Source organism: Malus sylvestris, chromosome 5, assembly GCF_916048215.2.
Source record: "Malus sylvestris chromosome 5, drMalSylv7.2, whole genome shotgun sequence".
Lineage (NCBI taxonomy): Eukaryota > Viridiplantae > Streptophyta > Magnoliopsida > Rosales > Rosaceae > Malus > Malus sylvestris.
In genome coordinates, this window is record NC_062264.1 from 30635958 (window position 1) to 30651704 (window position 15747).

At 41.3% G+C, this 15747-nt stretch overlaps 1 protein-coding gene across 1 annotated transcript; it reads left to right on the top strand.

The window, feature by feature from the left end:
• The first annotated feature begins 7246 nt into the window (after window positions 1-7246).
• On the top strand, window positions 7247-14755 carry LOC126622772 (26S proteasome regulatory subunit 4 homolog A-like). The gene is made up of 2 exons (XM_050291495.1): window positions 7247-7331; window positions 14478-14755. The coding sequence occupies exons 1-2, from the start codon at window positions 7247-7249 to the stop codon at window positions 14753-14755; spliced, it is 363 nt and encodes a 120-aa protein (XP_050147452.1).
• The last annotated feature ends 992 nt before the right edge of the window (window positions 14756-15747 follow it).

The following is a 15747-nucleotide window of genomic DNA, read 5'->3' on the forward strand; positions in this document are numbered from 1 at the left end:
GTTTCCGAAACCATTATTAAGATAGTCTTGATAATATATGTCCAAAACTATAAATCACAAGACATGTAAGTTGTAGAGATCCATCCATCATGAATCTTAGCAAGCTAGTGGGAGCTATATGCGTCTTATGAGAGAAAGATCAAATCGTTTGATTTCTCATAAAGATGTAAATGAATCTTTTGTTTACTAGGTTTACAAAAGATTAGTGGGAGTTAATCATGTTCCTAAAATTTAAATATATATGATATATTAATTTTGGAAATGAAAAGAATACTTCTTCGTTAAAGTTATGACTTTAAGCATTCTATAAAGATAGAATGTATATGGGAGACATAGTCTGTATACATGGGATGGAAATCTATATTGATAGATTTTAGGATATAATTGGATTATATCATACCCTAATAATAAACAAAATATGCTAGGAAGTCTTTCATATGATGATAAACTTCAATTAGGAGGACAATTCTAGTTGGACTAAGAAGTTGCTCTTCTCAAAGAGAACGTACTCTTTGACTCCCAAAGAAATAATGCGTAAATAGAATCCTTTATACATACGCAGAAAGGTGATTTATGTATTTCATATTGTATGAAAAACATTGATATGAGTTGTACCTAGAACGGTACAAGACGATATCAGTGCAAGCCCAGGATCAGAACCATGGCAACTGTCAAGTGAGTCCTTAAGTATTTAAGAAATACTAAAGGATATATTCCTCAAAGAATGTTGAAGAATTAGAGTAACGTAATGGAAGCGTAAATGTATTAGATTATGAATCTAATCCATCATTGGATGTTTCTTCATTATGAATGAAGAGATAAACAGATATCTCTTTATTATGACTAAAGAGATATTTGGATGGAAACATTAAAGTAATGACTTTAGTGTGTTCCATTATGAATGCAAAATATATTGCCATATAGAAGTTTACAACAATGTTGTTTGGATGGGAAAGTTCATATATGAACTCTCTATTCGGTTCCAACCAGAAAGTGTATGACACTAATGGGGCGATAGCTCAAGCCTGGGAATCAAGGTCTCATCAAGATCCGAACACAAATGAGAGACTGAACCACATGATTGAGAATCATGTATAATGGTGACGTCGTTATTCTCAACGTTGCTTCTATGGATAACATATAGATATCCATTGAATAGGCCTACTACTCAGCCATTTATGAAATGACTACAGAAGAGGTATCATACTGATGACCAAGCTGATTGGCTCTAGTGCAAGTGGGAGATTGTTGGAAATGTGCCCTAAAGCCAATCATATGATGATACTTTACGGACATTTCACATGTTAAACTAATCTAGTTTTACATATAAAGGGCAAAGATTATTGTTTGAGCCGTTTCATATAAATGTTATATGCTTAAACGATAAAGTCCAAGGAATATGTGATTGGGAGAATGTAATCTAATGAAGTTAGATTCATGAGACCATTCTTTCGTAGACACATCCTAAATGTTCCTGATCATAGGATTGTCAATTGGGCATTGACAGTCCGTAAAGATCGGTACGTACTATGTCTTCTCTCAGGGAGAGTGATTAGTCTCGAGTCATTGGTGTGTCTGACATCAAGACAAGTACGTAGGTGCTCAATAGAGAATGAGTACACTGAACGTGATCAACGAAGAGTTCTCATATTCCATGTCACATAAGAACTCATGGTTGGGATAATGCAAAGTAGTCCTTTGACCTGAGGCATCACAGTTGTCTTGTGGTTAAGTCCTTGATCTTTAATTATGTCAAAGTCACCCCCTCGGGGTGTCCACGGCACCGTTGGGGTTAAGCCACTTAGCTATGGAGACAAGTGAATGCGCAACAAGGGATCTCTAACCTTCAAACAGTTGAGGGAGAATACTCTATGATATGATTTGGAATCTCTGGCCAGAGTATGAATGAGATTAGGGAATGCGTTCCAAATCACATTCAAGGAAATCATATAAGCAAACGATTTACATTGGATAGTAGACATGAGTAAATAAACTATCATACCAAACAATGTGGTCAAGAGTATTAGATTAGAGAAGGATCGTATTGCATTTGTAATCCCGAACTGAATAGGTTCTCCACCTCTTCTGATTAGCTTGGGTAACCATGATATGCTGCTAGGTGTCACTCATGGTTTGTGGAAGCCCTAAACGTGTGTAATCACTAAAGGGAGAATTGAAAATAGTTTCAATTCACAATCGATGTAAAATGGTTTTAATCGCCCACTACCTCGCTAAAAGGAACCTAATGGATCGCACACCGTAAAAGGTAGAGATTGGAGATTAAACGGAAATGAGTAAGAATGATTAAATGATTTAATCATTTATTTATGGCAAGGATTAATTAATATGTTAATTAATCAAACGAATAAGTTCGTTAAAGACTTCGGGATAGTTTTGGACCTTAAGGCCCAATGGGCTTCGAACGTCAAGCCCATTAACTTAAGTTGTATGACAATTTAATGAATGAAGATTCATTAAAGCCCAAAAGCCCAAAATCCCCTAAATGGCCGGCCATGATGAAATGAATTAGGGTTTTGGTTGTTTAGGTCACTTAAAGAAGTGACTATATAAATGATTTTATAGCCAAATATTCATTAAGTGATTAAGGGTTTATTTTGGGGGAAAATTGGTGAGAATTGTCTCTCCATTTTCTCTCTAAAGAGGCCAACACCTTGGAGGGTACATCTAGCAATCATACTACTCCAAGGTCACTCATTTCTTCTACAATCAAACCTTGGTGAAGAGACTTAGAGGTTCCCTATTTTGGGAACTTGGAGAAACCTAATTTTCCATCCAAATCCATGGATCTAAGAAGCAAGGAATGAAGGCCCTATCTCTTTGGGTGATTAGCCTTTGCTTATGCAAAGAGGAATCTACAAAGGTAATAATTTCAACTCACTTTGTTTTGAGTTGATTAATGGTTCACCAATCTACTAGGCTTTGAATTTCATGGTAATGTTTTGTTTTTGAGTACATGCAAGCATGATTCCGCCTTTAATTGTTAATTGCATGCCATATGATGTTGCTCAAATGAACATGTTTTTCAAAATAAATCCTTCACAAAAGCCCTTGAAGATCCGTTCATCCTTGTTCATCCAAGATCAAGCCTCGACGGCCCTTGGATCAATCGCACATCCCACAAATCAACACCTTACGGAGATCGAATCAGATGATCAAAATAGAGAGAGATTGTAACCCAAAACCATCAAATACAAATATTTGTTTGTGCACGTTCGTTCTTGTCTCATTCGTTTCAGGAATTTTCCGTGTTCACAAATTGGCACGCCTGGTGGGACAATCTCTACCTCTCATCTCTTTCTCCGTTCAAGGAATCCAAGCACACCTCAAAGTCAATGACATCAAGCAAGGGACAAGCCGTTCTTGCAACCACAGAGGGAAAGATCCTAAGCACTTCTGCCGCAAACGGACAATCCTTTGGCGCCACAACCGCTCCTCAACATGCCACTTCAAAATTGGTGCCGCTAAAAGAGCAAGGGGAGCATCCAAGGTGCGAGTCTGTCATCAACCTGACCTCGCTGGGGACACCGAAGCATGATGCTGAGGCACATAAGATGACATCTCAAAGCAGCCAACGACGTTCTTCATCAGCATCCTGGATGTCTAAAGGAAAGTCACGTCTATTAGTCGCACAAGTCATGACTATCGGCGTTACCTCCGTTGAAGAACAACTAGCTCAGATGAATGAAGCAATCGCAAGGCTAACCCGAACTGTGGAAGAAAAAGACTTGCAAATCGCTGCACTCGTCAGCCGACTGGAGCCACAGGACGACGAGAACCCTAACCCAGAAGATGAGCCTCAGGTGGAGAAAAACGATGCGAAGCCAGAGCCAGACCAAGCAGCGGCACTCATGGGATCTCTTTCTATCCAGCAGCTGCAAGAGATGATCACCAACACCATCAAGGCACAATACGAAGGGAGCTCAAATACCTCCGGGTTGTACTCAAAGCCGTATTCAAAGAAGATCGACGCCTTAAGGATGCCGAGGGGTGATCAACCATCAAAGTTCATGCAATTTGATGGAAAGGGAAACCCGAAACAGCACGTTGCCCACTTCGTTGAAACCTGCAACAACGCAGGAACCGAAGGGGATTACCTCGCCAAGCAGTTTGTGCGCTCGCTGAAAGGAAACGCCTTTGAGTGGTACACGGATCTGGAGCCTGAGTCCATCAACAGTTGGGAGCAATTAGAGCGGGAATTCCTCAACCGCTTCTATAGTACCCGCCGCACTGTGAGCATGCTAGAGCTAACGAGCACAAAGCAGTGGAAGGACGAGCCAGTCATTGACTACATCAACAGATGGCGCACTCTAAGCCTCGACTGTAAGGACAGGCTCTTGGAAACCTCTTCAATCGAGATGTGCATCCAAGGCATGCAATGGGGTTTGCAATACATCCTTCAAGGCATTAAACCGCGGACCTTCGAGGAATTGGCCACTCGCGCCCATGACATGGAGTTGAGCATCGCCCATCATGGGAAGAAAGAACCGGTCACCGACTACAAGGACGACAAAGTTCTTGGGATAAAGGCGGAAAAGACTGCATGGAAACCTACCAAGGAAGTGATGACGGTCAATACAGCTCCCGTCAAAATCTCCACACGAGGCAAGGCGATTCAAAACGAAGCTTTTCATGATCAAGAGATGCGTAGACGCACTTTAAAGGAGCTTGAGGAGAAGACTTATCCATTCCCCGACTCTGATGTGGTTGCCATGCTGGATGACCTGTTGGACAAGAAGGTGATCAGTTTGCCTGAGTGCAGACGGTCGGAAGAGATGAATCGTACCGACAATCCAAGATACTGTAAATTCCATCGCTTCATCAGTCATCCGACAGAAAAATGTTTCGTGCTGAAAGATCTTATCATGAAACTGGCTCAGAAAGGAATCATCGAGCTAGATCTTGACAAAGTGGCGAAGTCAAACTATACCACCTTCACTTCTGGCTCTTCCGACTCAAAGTTTTCACCTCAACCGCTGGGGGCATCGTCCAAGACAAGCAAAATTGAAGGATGGACTCAAGTCACTCCTAAGAAATTGCACAAGAAGCATACGTCTCCTCCACATGTCCGCCAATTGGAAAGGGGGCAAAGCAGCTCTTGTCAACCTTCAAAGCAACATGAACGTGTTGAAGATGATGAAATTTCGACACATAGATCGTCCATCCCTATCACAATGCGTGATTTCTTTCCTGAAGACTTCTTCAATCACTCGGTCAAGGCTCCTTGCTATGAAGATTATGAGGAACGCCTCTCCAAAATTGCTTGACAAATTCACCAAAGCTCCTTGTCTGTAAGAGCCTAAACTGCAAGACACAATGCTCCTTGTTCGCACGAGCCTAAACTGCACGAACCAAAAGCTCCTTGTCCGCACGAGCCTAAACTGTAGGACACGAGACTCCTCGCCTGCACGATTTGAAACTGCAAACGACACCAACACTCATTGCCTGCATGAGTTAAAACTGCAAACGGCACAAAAAGAAAATTCCAAAAAAAATATGTATGTATTTGAACTACGTTTTGACTTGATCTCTTTCTTTGGAAGGGTACGTAGGCAGCTTGAATATTCAATTTCAAGTTCAGTCACATCAAAATAAAAAAAAAAAATGTTTCACAACAAAAAAAAAAAAAAAAAAAGAAAAAAAAGAAAAGAAAAGAAAGAATACATATGTGATAACTTTGTATTTTTTAAAAATAAATAAATAAGTGTTTCATTGATGAAGGTCAATTTTATTACAAATTTATTTTGTTAAAAAAAAAATTGCAATTTTCTTTGTACACAATTAAATTACAGTTTCTTAAAAAAAAAAAAAAAAAAATCAGCAAGAAGGCACTTGATTGTGCTTGTGAAGCCCAAAGCCTGTGCAGCCCAGGCCCTTATCGAAGCCCAAAGGGATCATCACCTCCGGAGCCCAAATCCATGAAAATGAGCAGCCCAAAAGACCCTTCTTTCCCAAAGCTCTCTATCATAGCCTTCTCCTCGGATTGCAAGCGTTCCACCCTCGTCCACCTCTCACTTCTCCTCACTGCCCTTTTCCTTGCCGCGTCATCACTCTTCTATGGTGTTGCTGCTCAGGAGGATCGACACCAGCACCGCCGCAGCAGCCACATTGTTAGCCATGAAGCCCTCTCCGACGAGGAAGCCCTCTACATCAAGAACCGCCAGCTCCTTTACTACCGCGACGAGTTCGACGACCGCGGCGAGCTCGTGACCGTCGACCCCTCGCTTGTCTTCGAGAAATGACCGGCTCCGGAACGCTTACATAGCTCTGCAGGCGTTGAAGCAGGCCATTCTCTCCAACCCGCTCAACATCACGGGCAATTGGGTGGGATCTAATGTCTGCAAGTACACCGCAGTTTTCTGCACCAAGGCGCTCGACAACAGCACGATCAGGACCGTGGCCGGGATCGACCTCAACCACGACGACATTGCCGGGTACTTGCCGGAGGAGCTCGGGCTGCTCACGGATCTCGCATTGTTCCACATCAACTCCAACAGGTTCTGTGGAAACTGTTCCTCACATCACACCCGCCGCCGACAATTCCCATTGGTCCCCGTCCTTCTCATCCGACCTCTACCGAATCGATGCCTGGGGTGGGCCCTACTTCACCGTCAATTCCTCCGGCAACGTTGCCGTCCGTCCTCACGGGAGGGCGACTCTGCCGCACCAGGAGATCGATCTGCTGAAGATCGTGAAGAAGGTTTCGGATCCGAAACCGGACTGTGGGCTCGGGTTGCTGTCACCGCTCATTGATCACCTGCCCGATGTGCTCAAGAACAGGCTCGATCGCTTCAGGACGCCTTCGATCTGGCGATCCGGTCCCACGACTACGGCTCCCACTACCAGGGCGTGTACCCGGTGAAATGCAACCAGGACCGGTTCGTCGTGGAGGACATTGTCAAGTTTGGATCGCCGTTCCGGTTCAGACTGGAAGTCGGGTCGAAGCCGGAGCTCCTCTTGGCCATGAGCTGCTTATGCAAGGGTAACCCCGATGCCCTTCTCATCTGCAACGGATTCAAAGACTTGGAATACATTTCTCTGGCGCTGTACACTCGCAAGCTTACCGTGATTGTTCTCGAGCAAGAGGATGAGCTCGATTTGGTCGTTGATTTGAGCCGGAAGCTCGGCGTTTGACCTGTGATTGGCGTCCGCGCTAAGCTCAAGACCAAGCATTCGGGCCATTTGGGTTCGACGTCCGGCGAGAAGGGGACTTGGTCAGCAGCCTGCCATGGCGAATGGAATAAGAGCAGCAATGGGAAATAATTCTGTTATGAATAGAAGGATCGGAATGGCATCAATGGCTCGAGAACAAAGTATGCGTCATCATCGGAGCGGTGTCGTCTTGCGATGGTCGTCTTCGTCGTTGATGGGCCTGCAATTCCAATTGCAGATGAGTTGGCAGCCGAGTTTACTGAGTCAGAAGCACAAGAATGGCCTGCCGCCTCTACGGTTACGCAACCTCGGCAACTCTTGCTACCTCAAACGGCGTCCTCCGTGCTCCTCCTTCTTCCTCCTCCTCCGTCTCTTGCCTCGCAGCTGCCACCAACTTCAAAGACTGCTGTCAAACGACTAGCCGGCCGATAAGCTCTTCCTTAAACTCCAGCTCTCCGTCCTCTTCGTCCTTCCCTACAAAATTCCTCAGCCAAGCATCTTAATTTATACAAAAAAAAAGTGGTGGAGCAAAGCAAAGCACCACGTGAAAAAAGGGGAATGGTGGATCAAGCACCATGTGAAAGCAGACAAAAAAAATAAAAATAAAAATAAATAAATAAAAATAATATATATATATATATATGTATATATGTATGTATGTATATATGTATGTATGTATATATGTATGTGTGTATATATATATATATGTGGGTATAATATATATATATATATATATAGCAAAAAAAAAAAAGCATCAAGAGAAATAAAAGTCCATTTTATTTATTTATTTTTTTCTGGAAATTTTACATAAAATTGCATTCTACATACCAAAAAAAAAAAAAAAAAAAAAATTTACAAATGTGCAAACAAACGGGAGGGAGTCTTTATTGCTCAGGTGGTGTCTCAGTACTCGGTGGAGCTCTAGGAAAAAGAGACGTCGGAGGTTGACTGTTTGAAGTCACACCACTCGGTGGAACTCCAGGAAGAAGAGGAGCCGGAGGTTGATCATGATGAGCTTCATTACGCGGTACAGCCCCAGAAGACGAAGGCAAATGCTGCTGGAACAAACCCACAAACCTCTGATGATCAAGTAAAATCTGACCATCAGATTCTTGCATCTGGTCAATCTTCCTCTTCATGTTTGTCACATAGCTATGTGCGAGCTTATGCAACTGTTTATTCTCCTGCTTGAGCCCTCTAATCTCCTGTTTGAGACTCATCACTTCCGCCGCCAATGATTCAACTTGACGGGTTCGAGCAAATAAGCGTTGGGCCATATTAGACACAGAACCCGCACACTGCACACTGAGAGCCAGAGAATCCTTAACAGCCAACTCATCAGACCGTTTGGAAAGTAGTCTGTTATCTCTGGGAGTGACAAGGTTTCGGGCCACCACCGCAGCGGTCATATCATTCTTCACCACTGAATCCCCAACGGTAAGAGGACCAGTAGGGGATATGAAGGATGGGCGTCATATGTTGTCTGGAGAAGAAGGGACTGCCTCTTCACCAAGATTCAAGTCAAAACGACGGTCAGAGGGTCCAGACATTTTCAAAGTATTGAAGGAAGAAGAAAACGGACAAATCAAGATCTTAGAAGTGCAAGAAGGGAGTTTTCACAAGCGAAGTGTGCTTTGAAACGAACTGCGTGCCTCTATAAAATCAACACTCGACGGCATTTCAGAGATCGAAGAGGCGAGCTCAGAATTCGAAGAGGCCATTCAAAAATCGAAGAGGCAAGCTCAGAAATCGGAGAAGCATCTTGCTTTTCCAGACGCGTCGGCACCCGTCACACGCAAACTCAGCTTTGCGAAAATCACGGGCAATTTGTCGAAGCGCCGATCCCAGATATCGAAGAGGCGCCAGTCTTTTTCAGCCACGTCAGCACCTATCACATGCAAACTCAGCTTTGCGGAAATCACGGGTAATTTTGTCGAAGCGCCGATCCCAGTTATTGAAGAGGCGCCAGTTTTTTTCAGCCGCGTCATCACCTGTCATATGCACACTCAACTTTGCCAAATCACGGGCAATTTGTCGAAGATTTTCGGTGAAGGAGAAAGCACGTGAAGTTTACTGTTCAATCACGCGTTAGTTGCCGACACGAGTGAAAGAATAGTACCTCTACAGGTATTAAGGGACCTCCTATAACTGTCCACATTCACCTTCCATAGCAAGGCAGACATGCAGAGCCTTTCTTCATCTCCAAAAATGTTTTCCCAACGAAGCCTCTCGAGTCATTCAATGTTCCTTATTCCTTAGGGTGCCTCTGCAAGCCGATGACTCCAAAGCAAAAGTATCTCATATCACCAGGGTAGAAAGCAAGAGTATCTCATATCATGCGTTCCCCCTGTCCTTTCCTTTGTCCTTGTTCTTACCTACAAAGACAAGGATAAAGAAAACAATATGCCGGAACTTCCACTCAAGATTGGGTAAGGAACCGACTGCTTGGAACCCTTCCCTGATTGCCTACCTAGCACTGCTCTCGAGGACTCGTCTCCCACTGCTGCTGTACTTCCAAATAAGCTACCACATCTGCCTGAAGAATAGATAAGGCAAGTGAAAATGATACCTTGCAGCATGTGGAGACAACGTGCAGAAGGAACAAGCAGAGAAGAATGCGGTCTGCACAATCAACTCAGCAGAAGGAGTCCGAACTGAGGAACTCGAGAAGCTGCCACATCTGCCTGAAGAAACAAGCAGAGAAGAATGCAGTATGCACAGTCAACTCAGCAGAAGGAGTCTGAGATGAAGAACTCGAGAAGATGCCGCATCTGCCTGAGGACGGTGAACTCGTTTTGACCCTCAAATTCTTGGGTCGACTTACTAGGCGTTGTGGGCTGCACGTGCCGATTCACCACCCTTGAATCAAATCCTTAAAGATCAAGTCACCAACTGGAAGAAGAGCCCATCAATCTTGAAGATCATACTGTTGACCAAACTGCTCAGGTGTGAATTAGAAAGATTGAACAAAGCAACAAGTCGTCACCTTCACCTCGTGCCTGCTTGCCATGTGTTCGAGTCAACCTTCAAGAATCAAGCCTCAACAGCCCTTGAAGAAGTTTCCGGCCAAATTCAAGATCAAGCCTCGACGGCCCTTGAGAAAATCACAAGTCCGATTCAAGATTAAGTGTCTACCACCCTTGAATCAAAACCTAGTTCAAGAATAAGCTGTGGAAAATCAACAATTGGAGGAATCCAGAAAATCCTCCAACCCAGTTCAAGATCAAAGCTGTGGAAAGTCAACAAAGCGCAAAAACAAATACGTGCCGATTCATCCACTACCAAAGCCAAGGATCATCTACCACATAAAGCTCCTTGTGGTCCAATTTCAACCTTCAAGATCAAGCCTCGACGGCCCTTGAAGAAATTTCAAACAAAAGTTCAAGAACAAGCCTCAACGGCCCTTGAAGAAATCTCAAGCCCAATTCAAGATCAAGCCTCAACGGCCCTTGAAGAAATCTCCAGCCCAATTCAAGATCAAGCCTCGACGGCCCTTGGATCGACATCTACATTAAGGGACTTCAAAACGCATCTCCTACACGTGACAAGCACATGTATATGACGCGCCTTGAAATGGGGGCATTTGTAGACATCGAAATTTCGGTAAATAAATATTGACCGATAAATCAAAGTGTCAACGCTCATGTATTACATAAATTTTACACGTAGCGTGTGACTCAACGAAAATTGAAATGAGTTGGAAAAGTCATCAAATAGGACACGTGTCAACACCTGGCAGAAACGACTTATTTCATCTGGAATATTATATTCAAAATTAGGCCTTGGAAATTTCTATAAATACAAGCCCATTTCATTCATTTAGGGGGGAACCAATTCATATTACACCTTGAAGCTCTGAAGCTCTGAAACTCCGAAGCTCTCAAGCATCCAGGTTCCCGAAGAATCAAGAAAGTGTTCTTCGTTCTTCGTTCATCGTTCTTCCAAGATCAAGCCTCAACGACCCTTGGATCAACAATCATCCACCTTCAAGATCAAGCCCCGACGGCCCTTGAAGAAAGCGTTCTTCATTCCTCGTTCATCGTTCTTCCAAGATCAAGCCCCAACGGCCCTTTGGATCAACAATCATCCACCAATTCAAGATCAAGCCCCGACGGCCCTTGAAGAAAGTGTTCTTCGTTCTTCGTTCATCGTTCTTCCAAGATCAAGCCCCGACGGCCCTTGGATCAACCATCCACCAATTCAAGATCAAGCCCCGACGGCCCTTGAAGAAAGCACCATCGTTCATCATCCGTTCATCCAAGATCAAGCCCCAACGGCCATTTGGATCAACAACGTCGACAAATCCACACATCCAACCGTTCTTCAAGATCAAGCCCAAAAGCCCTTGAAGATCCGTTCATCACTGTTCTTCGAGATCAAGCCCAAAGGCCCTCGAAGATCCGTTCAAGCCCAAAAGCTCTCGAAGATCCGTTCGTCACTGTTCTTCGAGTTCAAGCCCAAAAGCCCTCGGAAATCCGTTCATCACTGTTCTTCAAGATCAAGCCCAAAAGCCCTTGAAGATCCGTTAATCACCATTCTTCAAGATCAAGCCCAAAAGCCCTTGAAGATCCGTTCATCCTCGTTCATCCAAGATCAAGCCTCGACGGCCCTTGGATCAATCGCACATCCCACAAATCAACACCTTACGGAGATCGAATCAGAGGATCAAAATAGAGAGAGATTGTAACCCAAAACCATCAAATACAAATATTTGTTTTTGCACGTTCGTTCTTGTCTCATTCGTTTCAGGAATTTTCCGTGTTCACAGTTTCTTACAAATATTTGTTTTATTTTATGTATGTTTCAAAATCTTTTAGTTGATGTTAAAATCATATTTTTCATGGGGAGTGTGTTTTATTTTATTTTATTTTATCTTCTTTTGAGTACTCTTTTATTTGGTTTTTTACAGATATTTGTTTTATTTTATGTATGTTTCACAAGTGGGGCGTCGTGTAAGATGACTTCTTTTTAATCACATATAACTCTAGTTATTCTTCATAAGCAACTTTTGAATTGTGCTTTCATACTTACTTTCAGTTTTCATTCTGGCACTCTGTATAATGTCGAAAGGCATGAAAAAATATTGAATGACAATAAATCCTTAGAACTCACATTGAATCATTCAGACACAATCATAAGGAAAAAGTTCATATAGGAAATTAAAAATGACAGAATTCAACAGAATTCAAGACAAGGACAGCGTGTTAGAAAATTTTAGGTGAACTCATTCAAATTTTAGAGGGGTAGGGAAGAAAAGACTAAACCCTAAAATACACCATAAAATTCCTAGTTTATCAAAACTCTTCACTTTTATATTTTCTTAAAATAATTTCATAAAATTTCATAATCGAATACACCTCTAATTGTATAAATTTCTTTAAAATTCTGATTAAATACACTAGAATTTCTATGAATTTTATAAACTCTTTCAATCTTAATTGGAGATGGATTTTTTCATGTGCCCAAAACAAAGGCCGATACACTGAAAAAATTCTTCTAAACTTTCACGAATTCATTTATATTCCTGTTTGCAATTAGCCAAAAATTCAATATATACTAAAACCCATTTTGGCTTGAAACACTGTTCATAAGCACATTGTACACTCTTTTTTACCCTTGCTCAATTTGTTTTATTACAGGTCTGCCGATGTTTTACAAATTATAAATATTGGATTTCTTTCTTCTTCTTTTTTTTTTTTGTATTTTCTTCCTTCCCCGTTTTCTCTCTTCCCTCGTGATTTCTCTTCGCGAGTCAGCTGCTAGGACGGATGGCCAAACCAACCTAAAACAAACCCTCTCCTCACACCCAATTTGACTCTCAAATCGATTTCTACAAACTATTAGGCCATTTTATATTATTAAGCAATTGAGGTTTTGGTGCCCCAAGTCCGGCGAGTTGTTTCTAGCCGAACACCGCCGAATCGAACCTCCCCTTTGCCACCAATTGTCTTCCCTTCATCTCAGAAGTAAAAAAAAAAACCCATTGCATGCCTCGATTCGTTTCAGTTCCGGTGAGGGTTTTCGTTTTTCCGGCAAGTTTCTATCTTTCTTTTTATTTTTAAGTTGCAGATAATAATTTCTCTCTCCTTTTATTTTTTGAGTTGCAGATAGATTATGCAAATAGATGTAAATAGATTATGCAAATTTTTTGAGTGATTTGTTTGATGAGTAAATTTTTTTGCATATAGTTACAAGTTTACAACCATATTTACTGAAATGAATAAATATGTAAAATATATGCATTAAGGTGCGAGAACATTTAAATGAAAGGTGGATTTATACCCATTATGAACAAATCCCTTACAAATATTTCCCTTTGCTAATACATCATAGTAATCTATTACTTCATTGGTTACATTAATAGTTTAATTTCTAGCAAATTGATTGATCTTCATGAACTAATCTTCTATTAAATACTAACTTTTACTAACATAATTAAATTATATTCATATCAAATTCTAATGTACAGACTAACATAATTTGAAAAAAAAAATCAATATGTATAATATAATCTTTATTAGTGAATTTTTAATGTACAAAAATAACATCACAATGAGCTTTTATGTTTATAAATACGCATATAGTTTTTTTTTTTTTTTGTGGTTTTTTTCAGGAAAATAAATGCAGAAAAAGAATGCTCATATAAAAGTGAAATGAAATCGTGTGATTAAACTTGGAGCAAGGTGTGGAGTAGTTGGGTTGGGTGAGTTCTTTTTGTTTCTCTCAAATTATGCCACATTTAATCTACATGGCTTTTTATGCTATTCGTCTTTATCGGTTTTTCTCTTAGGCATGGCAATACAGGAGGTGTGACGTGGTTACGAAAGATCAAGTGGAGGTTTTGCCCTTGGAATGAGAAAATCTGGAATATGCAATGTTATGATTAATATAAATATTTTAAATGCAATGTCATGAATATTTATATTCATATATATATATTTATAAGGAACAATAGAACAAGCGAATGTAATATAGGTATATAAACTCTACTCTTTAACACATATTTTCTACATTGTTAATAATTTTTCAAACCCCGCAGCATCGCGCGAGGGTATACCTGCTTGTTGGATCCTAGATTTAAATCTAGTTGTATTTGTATTCCATATTGGTAGTCACCTAGAAAACTCATCGGATAAAAGGCCGAAAGCCCAATAAAACTAATTGAGTGTCAAAGCCCAATAAAACTCGGCCCATTGTCTATACATGTTGGCAGGAATTGCATCGCTCGCTCTCACAAATTCTAGTGCCTTGTTTACAAGGACAACATCTCTCTCCCTTCAAAGCTTTCACACACTCTCTCCTCTCAGACGGCGACAAGAAAATAGGTCAGGGAACTCCGGGCGGGTTGAACCGACAAGGCCTACCGGGCGACCGGAATCCCGATGGCAACGACAAGAAGGAGAAGAAGTTCGAGCCGGCGGCTCCCCTTGCCCAAGTCGGCCGGAAACAACGCAAGAAGAAAGGTCCCGAAGCTGCGGCTCGACTTCCTACCGTGAAGCCGCTGACCGAATGTAAGCTTCGACAGCTGAAGCTTGAGAGAATCAAGCACTATCTCCTCATGGAGGAGGAGTTCGTGACGAATTAGGAGTCGCTCAAGCCGCAGAAGGAGAAAGCGGTTAAGACCTGTTTGGTATTCTATTTGAAACTTTTTATTATTTTTCAAAACATTTTTTTAAGAACATTTCTTATAAACAATTTTCTTTAGGACTTAAAAACTTGATTGGTTTGCGATTTAAATTTTTTAAATCTTACGACTTAAACCAGACAAAGAAATCTAAAAATAGGGGGTCACATGAGAGGGAGAAAGATGAGAGATGATTGAAGGAAAGAGAAAGAAGAGAGAGGATTGGACGAGATAGAGAAAGAACCGAAAAAATGAAGAAAGCGGATTAGAGGATAGACGAAAAAGGTAAAAAAAAAAAAAAAAAAAAAGAGAGAGATTTGGAGTGAGAGGGGAGGAGGGAGAAAAAAAAATGAGAGAGTTTAAGTTTAAAAACTCTAAAAACTCAATTTTTATGTTTTTCGAGAATAGATTATATTTTTTAGTTAGTCTTGAATTCAGTTTTTTAAAATAGTCCTACCAAACAAGTTTCTAAGGCCTAAAACTTGAAAATTATTTTTGAGTTTAAAAAGTTGGATTCAAGTAGAGTACCAAACCGGCCATAAGGTTTTTAGTTGTTTTTTTTAGGAAGTCAATTGCTTTTACCCATTCCTTAGGAGAATCCCAGTTGATTAGGAGATTGTTAGTGATGGGATGGTATTTTTCTGCAATTTGGTTATCTGTAATTCTATTTAAGTCAGACTCATTTCAATGAATAGTATGCAGTTTTTCACATATTTTTCTTGGCTACATATTGAGCAAAGCTTTCTGTAGCTTTCAGTTTTTAACAAAAGCTGAGGAGGACAGATCTAAAGTCGACCATCTCTGAGGCTCACCAATGAGCGTGAGGAATTTGGAACAACTGATTGATGAGAATCACGCTATTGTTTCGTCCTCCGTCTGTCCTGAGTAGTATGTTGGGATATTGTCCTTTGTTTTCATGCATGATAAGGTACTTGGGGTTCTTAGTTCTTAGG

What these genes read in the sequence shown, in the direction of transcription:
- LOC126622772 (XM_050291495.1), top strand. Translation starts at nt 7,247, where the DNA reads ATGGCGAATGGAATAAGAGCAGCAATGGGAAATAATTCTGTTATGAAT. An exon ending in ATCAATGGCTCGAGAACAAA is followed by an intron (nt 7,332 to 14,477) that starts GTATGCGTCATC and finishes CTCTCCTCTCAG; the next exon opens with ACGGCGACAAGAAAATAGGT.